Raw genomic sequence first — 7,387 nt, forward strand, 5'->3', positions numbered from 1 at the left:
ATCACATCTGTTAATACAAGATCAACTTTAGGACTCAATGGCTAACGCGTTATTTTTACACTAAACTTTTACATTTTTCTCTCCCTGATAAAATATTAGTCCTTTCTCACCTATGGGAGGTGGTGTGGCTTTGTACTTTCTCATGCCGTCGCGGTAACCCTTGTAATGGTATACGATGTCGATGTCGCTGGGCGCGATGGAACTGGCGTTCTCCAAATCGTAATGTTCCGGGATGTCGGGTTCCGGATTATGCTCGTGCGAATGAAGAGAGGTTTGGGTGGGCGGTGGTAACGGGGGATGCTCGTCGCGGATAGGAGGCGACTTGGTGACTTCCCGCTCGATGATATCTGGTCGTTGCGGCCGGTGCTCGGTGGTAGAGTTGATCTCGCGCTCCTTGTATTTTTTCGAGATCAGCTCAGGACCCATGTGACCGACGCCGCGCAGATCCGACGTGTCGGAGATGTACGTGTTCTCATGCCGAGACATGAGATTGTCGTTTCCCGGGCCGACCAGCGGATTGCCGGTCATGATGGCATTGGTATTCTTGTTGACAACCGACGGCGCCGACTTCTCCTTGTTCTGCCGGCGCAGTCGGAACACTATGAAGCTCACCAGAATGGCGATTAACAGGATGACGAAGAAGACGATGACCAGAGTGATGCCAATACTGAGGGGGTCCGCAGCCGCGGCCGCGCCGATGCCGGTCGGTCCTCTGCATCCGGTGCTCACTTTGCCGTGATAAAGCACATCTTTGAAGATTGAACTGGAGCCGTTGAATGACTGCACTTCATTGTTGATGGTAAAGTTGGCCAGGCAACCTTCGAAACTCCTCGAACCAGCGCTGTGAGCATAATAGAGGTCCTGGCTGACTCCACCGATCGACAAGACGGATAAATAGGGATCGAGGAAATCGTGGACCCCTGCTGAATCCAACTCGTCGCCTGTTAGGGTACCATCGACCAACAGTCTTAATCCTCGGGCGTAGGCATGGAGAGTCAGATTATGCCAACGTCCATCTGCGAGACCACCCTCAACGTTGATCGACATGTTCACCGGTGATCCAAGCAGAGACATGTAAATCAACTGGCCATTGCGAAGCTGAAACGCAGTATAGTCGCGTTAATTAAATTGCAAAATGGATTTGTTTATCTACATCATTTGTACTGTCCGTTCTTTATACATTTATCTACGATCTGACAATCAATAGAGTCAAAGTTTCTCGGAATGTGTTCATTTTTGTTTGCTTCAAAATATGATTAATTCTCGATGGTATTTAAACAATCCTTGAGAACTGATTGTTTTTGAAAAGTGAAAATGCAACTCACCTCCACGGATGTAAAATGCTTATTCGTCGCGGCGTATATCAGGATACCATCGGGCTTCACGGTTCTGAACATTAGACTGATTGTCTTCGGGGGAGAAAGATTCGTTGAAGAGCTCGTGTCCTCGCGCTTAACGCGGTTCTTATACCATGCCGTTGAACCATTATAGATATATTCCAATAATTGCATTCTTCTGTGTTTCTCCGAAATCTGCGCGAACAATATACAAATCGTGACAATTCAAAATTATTCAGAAATAGGAATGAAATATTAACGAAGTTAAAGTAATGAACATTTTCTAACTTGAATATTTTAATCTTTCTACTAATCAAATTTCTGGAAATCATCAACCCTATTTAACATCTCATCTCACATCTAACATCAAATTTACAACATAATATGTAATAGATACACTGGCATTTAATATTATGATCTCATTATTGCACTTATTAGCGATTTGAATGTATCAACATGAAATATTCACAATGGTTATAATAAAGTATTATGTATTAATGGTTTACCTTGAACTCGACAAATCCTCCTTCACTCAACGTGACGGGTTCCAGGGCACCGCGACAATTGGGCGCGATCAAAGATCCGCACTGACACGTCACTCGGTGCCATTTGTCGTGACATTGGGCATCCACGCCGCATACAGACACAGAGTCCTGCTCGTCTCTCAGGCAAGGATTCCGCTGCGATCTGGCGCACGTCGTCTTCACGCCGCGCGACGCGAGCGGATTCGTCAGATTCAAGGCCCTCCCGTTTATCGACACCGAGTGGACGCAGCCCACGAAATCGTCAGAGTGCACTTGGCCCGGACGTTCCAGCACGGGATCGGCGTTCTCCAAGCCACCCAGTAGGAGAGGATTATTGTTAAAGTTCAGAGCCCTGCAAATATAGCGAATTAATGTACATTCTTAAATTTTGAAGTCTAAACCCAGCAAATACAGTACATTGCAACAACGTTGCCGGCAATGTTGTAATATTCCTGTAATGTTGCTGCAATGTTCTGTGCTTGCCAGGATGCTATCAATATTATTGTTGGAAAAATTAATAGGACACTCACCCAGTCGGGCCCACGCCGTTCGCGTAACAGGTACGATCGCCGGGTCTACAATCGTCGCAGACGTCGCCGTGTTCCCTGCAGGTGGACACGCCGAGCGAGAGAACTTTACCGTTCCTGGTGGCGGTGACCTTGTGCCATTCGCCGTCCGACACCGGCCGCTTCGTCTTGATGGTAACGGTACCGATCGCGCTTCTGGCACCGCCGTACGAGAAGACCACTCGGCCGTCTATCAGCTCCAACACGACAAAGTCCGAGCGGCCGCCCGACTGCGACGCGTAGTTGTACAGCAGCAACGCGTCTGGTTTCGTGGTGGCGAACACGATGGTGATGTCGTTCGTGTTGGTGTCCAGCGCTGGGAATGCCATGTACGACAGCTCGTCGAAACCGAAAGTCGAACGCTCGCAATGCCGGCCGTAACGACCCTCGGGACAGCTACATCGATATCTGCGCGGGCAACCATTTCAATTCTTATTTCACTTTCGTACAAACCGCCCTATTATTAAGTGCCGCGCGTAGATCGTGGTCATGCCAACTAAAATCGTATTTGAAGGGTCAACGAACCCAGGTTTTTCTCCCACGCATAAGCCACCGTACAAGCAAGGATTCGGTCGACAGGAATCGGTGACTGCTTCACAGTGATTTCCTCTGTAGCCCGCTCTGCAGAGGCAGAAGAAGCTGAAGCTGTCCGGGCTCTTCCTGCACGATCCCCCGTTCCGACACGGATTGCTGGCACACGCATCGCCTCTCTCAAGCTCGCACAGCTTGCCGTCGCGGTCGATAGGGCAAGTGCACTGGAAATCGTATCCCAAACGTCGACACTGTCCTCCCTGTGGAAGAAGAAGAGGAGTTTTAAACAATTTGTGCTTCATATCGAATTTTCAAGAAGCGCTGCGAATAACGAATTTAAGCGAGAAAAAACAAGTCTCCAAGCACAAAAAGTATTTAGGAAATTTTATAATTTAAAAATATGCATACACATGCACATGTCATATATAGAGTTTAATATTTATCTTATTAGATAACGCGTTCTTGCCGACGTTATAACTACGATAGATTATACGTATTAATTGTAAAAGTTACATTAATATAGTTGCAACATTGGCAATGTTAATTACTTTCATGTTACGTTAGACTTTGCTCTACGATGAGAGACAGGTTTCTAATATAAGATAGCAGATTTTCAGCACCCAAATTCAAATCTTTTTTCGTAACGATTACACCAACTAACAATGAGTTTTCCACTAAACAGACTTCGCTCCAAGGGCAATAAATTCATGGTGGAATCAACTGATGATGGCTATTAATTTAACAGACACCTTGCTATCCCATAATAGAATCCCATTGCATAATAGGTGACTTTCCTCTACAAGTACTCACCAACAAACAGGGATTCGGAGAACACGGATCCTGCCTTCTCTCGCATCTGTCACCGGTGAAGCCATCCCGACACTTACAGGCCATCTCGTGTAGCATCCTGGGCGACGTCAGGATCAGCGCCTGGCTGTCGGTGATCCTGGCGTCGTCGTATATAGCCAATCGGTCGCTGCAGCTGCCCCCGTTTTCGCACGGCATATGTTTGCACGGGGAATAGCCGATGATGAACGAGTTACCTTCGAGCAGCTTCTGGATTTCGTCTCGATTGCGCATCAGCAGGTCGATCACCTCGTACCTCGTCCGGTACGTATCTCGCCCTGAAGAGGAAAGTGAATAAAAGATTTTCAAAATTGTATTATCTTGTTGACGTGTATATAATAAATAATATGTTGAATCTCGGTAATATGAATATAATAAATTTTCAATACTTTTGAATTGTGACACAATCAACAATATTGAACAGATGAATGTACATAACTGATAATTGAGTATATTCAATTGTGATATATTTTTAACTTACCTTGCGGGGATTCTACCGCCAAGTGAACGTTCAGGTCCGGTCCGTTTTCACCGATGCTGAAAATGGTGAGCGTGTCGCCAACGTCGATCTTCCCCTGCAGAAGATCCAAGAGAGCCCGGTAGTATTGGCTGAGGAAATCATTAGCGGACATTTTGTTAATTTGCAGAGTCACGCTGTTCTCGATCGTGGCGTTCGAGAAGATCAGGAACTCGACGGTGACCTTGGAGACCACATCCGGGTGTCGTCCATCGTTACCGGAGACACTCAAAGAATAGCCGACTGCTGTACCAACACAGTCAAGATATTAGTTAAAAAACATCTTGCGTATATTTTTACCGGAAATAAATCAATGTTATTAATAGATGAAATATCGACTGATCTCTTTCGCAAGGTTGTATCTCGATTTCACGCAATTTTCGGTATTTCTTCTTAAATGCTCATTTAGGACCAAAATGAGCGTTCAAACAGAAAAACTGAAAATTGCGTAAAATCGAGATACGACCTTGCGAATGAGATACATCAGTCAATGTATCTAAGCCTCGACCAAAGTGTAACGTTCTGTGACGTTATGCCCAATAGGCACATCGACAAGTTAGTATGTTTTAAAAGTTAAGAATGTGGTTGAGAAGAGAAAAATTCCTTGTAAATCTCGGGAAACTCTGATACTCTGCGATTGATACGAAACGTGCCTGATGAAATCTTGTTGGTGTGCAGGTCGCAGGCAGTGGGGATGGTGAGCACATTTGAATTCGAGCCTTGGAGAATCTTGCACGAGAAAAACCCGGTGATATCCGGATCGTTCGGATGCACGTCGGCGATCTTTCCCAGCGGTGTCACGCCGTTAAACGAGTACACGATCACGTGAACCGACCTCGGTGTGGATGGACTGTCGTTCTGATCGGTGACGACTACGACGATCGTGTGCTCGCTCTTCATTCGGGGTACGCCCGAATCCTCCACTTCAATCTACACACGAAAGTGCATTTCGTTAAATTCAAATGCTTTGTTCTGTCCACAAATAGGGTGAGGTGACCAAATGGATCAGATACCAAATGAGTCGCTAATAAGCGACATTTTAAGGTAATTCGCTTAAATTTTTGCTCCTTTACATATTTACAACTTTATGCTATACTGTCGACATCATAAAAGGCATCGACGTGTTTTTGTGTCGCTTATTAGCGACTCATCAAATTGTTAATCCGAACTTGGTCACTTTACCCTACATATAAATTAAAATGCTGTTCGGAAACTTGCTGCATTGTCTTTTCTGCAGAAATCTGGCATTTTAACAATCTTGAAGAGCGTTTCAAGAACTCTATCAAAAAATTTTATTTTTCAATTGATGCAAAGAAAGAGATTAATAAGGGCGGCATTCATATCTTATATTTAAAATCGTCCTTAGAGACTCTATAGCCAATGAAATCCATGCAGCATCTTAAGATAAACTTAAGACGGTCTTAAATATAAGATCTGACTATGAATACCGGCCTAAGTTTCATAAAGTCGATCGATCGCTGCTTTTACATTAGAAATTCTTTTCGAAACGTATCAGAAATTACAGAATTATTTATCTGGATTTTTATCAATTACATAGAGCTTCGAAAAATGGCGCGTGCTTTCTGCGTGTGTAACTTTTAGAGATTTAAACATTTTCTAAACTGTTTTATCAGTTTTTCTGATCAAACAATTAAGATAAACGGTTGAAATTGCATTTTTAAATACCGACCATAAGATCCAGCTGCGGCATCGTTTCTCTATCGAGGCTCCTGGTGGTTCTCAGTATACCCGAATGCTTGTCCAAGATCACCATGTCGCTCTGCCTTCCCCCGATCAACCTGTAGGTGAACGGTGCGCCATTGGGCGGCAGATCGGGATCGGTCGCGCTCAAAGTCATGATGTTGGTACCCGCCGGTTCGTTCTCGCTGACGTAGCCGACTACCTCCGGTGGATCGAAGACCGGACCGTTGTCGTTCACGTCCATCAGCTCGATGTGCACCATCGCGGTGCCGGTTTGCGGCGGCGAGCCGGTGTCGATCGCGCCGATCGTCAGATCGTACGCGGGTATGGTCTCGCGATCCAATTGCTTCGCTGTCTCGACGTCGCCGGTCTGCGGATCGACCTTGAAGGCCTGGCCGAGATTACCGCTGATAATAGAATACGAGAACTGATTGTTCTGCGGCTTGATGTCCTTGTCAATCGCGCGGACCGTGAGCACGCGGGTGCCGTGGGTGGCACCCTCCGACACGTTGGCGTTGTAGGTACTCTGCAGAAACTCGGGCGGGTCGTTGCCGTCCTGGATGGAGATGATCACCTGCGCCTCGTCGGTGTCGTTGCCGCGTATACCACCGCCGTTCTTCGCCATCACCGTCAGCACCACGCGATTCTGCGTCTCGCGGTCGAGCCGACGCGACACTCGAATGATGCCGGTATCCGAGCCGATCGAGAAGCCGCGATCGTTGGACGAGCCCACGAAGAGATAGTACACACGGCCGTCCTCGCCCGAGTCCTGGTCGGTCGCCTGGACCACGCCGACCGACGTGCCCACCTCGGCGCTCTCCGACACGTCCATGTGAAACATGGGTTGGATGAAGTGTGGATAGTACTCGTTCACGCCGGTGATGCGCACCGCCACGGTTGTGAAGCCGACCATCTGCGGGGTTGAGTCCGGATTGGACGCGACGATATCGAGACTGTACTCGTTCGCTTCTTCGTAATCGAAGCTGGCGTCCGACGCGATCTCGCCGGTATCCCCGTGGATGCTGAAATGGCCTTTGCCAGTGCCGCCCAGGATCTCGTACCGCACCACAGCATACTTGGGCGAGTCGATGTCCCGGGCGACCACCTGGAATTTCGTCAAGAAAATGTAAAACAATTGCAATCAAATTACATGTCGATTTTATATAATTAGTATATTAATTTACTGGAAAATATAAACACGAAAGAGCATAGATTTAGAATCGTCAATTGATTGATTTAAGAAATAAGGTAAGGCATTTCTTGAGATGACAAATTTATGGCAATTTCTTTACATTTGATTTAGGTTCAGAATTTGAATAATTTTTCCAGCTAATTAGCGAACTACACTGAGAGAAAAAAATAGTT

The 7,387-nt window shown here is 46.4% G+C and overlaps 1 protein-coding gene across 1 annotated transcript in view; it reads right to left on the bottom strand.

The window, feature by feature from the left end:
* LOC105560608 (cadherin-related tumor suppressor) overlaps positions 1-7,387 on the bottom strand; it is a 121,815-nt gene that overhangs the window by 1,489 nt on the left and 112,939 nt on the right. Inside the window, 9 exon segments of the mRNA XM_012009855.1 lie at positions 111-1,098; positions 1,326-1,532; positions 1,844-2,213; positions 2,392-2,835; positions 2,953-3,218; positions 3,769-4,076; positions 4,286-4,567; positions 4,966-5,251; positions 6,012-7,127. Of these exon segments, the coding sequence (XP_011865245.1) occupies positions 111-1,098; positions 1,326-1,532; positions 1,844-2,213; positions 2,392-2,835; positions 2,953-3,218; positions 3,769-4,076; positions 4,286-4,567; positions 4,966-5,251; positions 6,012-7,127 (4,267 nt within the window).

This window comes from Vollenhovia emeryi, unplaced genomic scaffold (assembly GCF_000949405.1).
Source record: "Vollenhovia emeryi isolate VEMERY1.0 unplaced genomic scaffold, V.emery_V1.0 DF939227.1, whole genome shotgun sequence".
NCBI classification, from domain to species: domain Eukaryota; kingdom Metazoa; phylum Arthropoda; class Insecta; order Hymenoptera; family Formicidae; genus Vollenhovia; species Vollenhovia emeryi.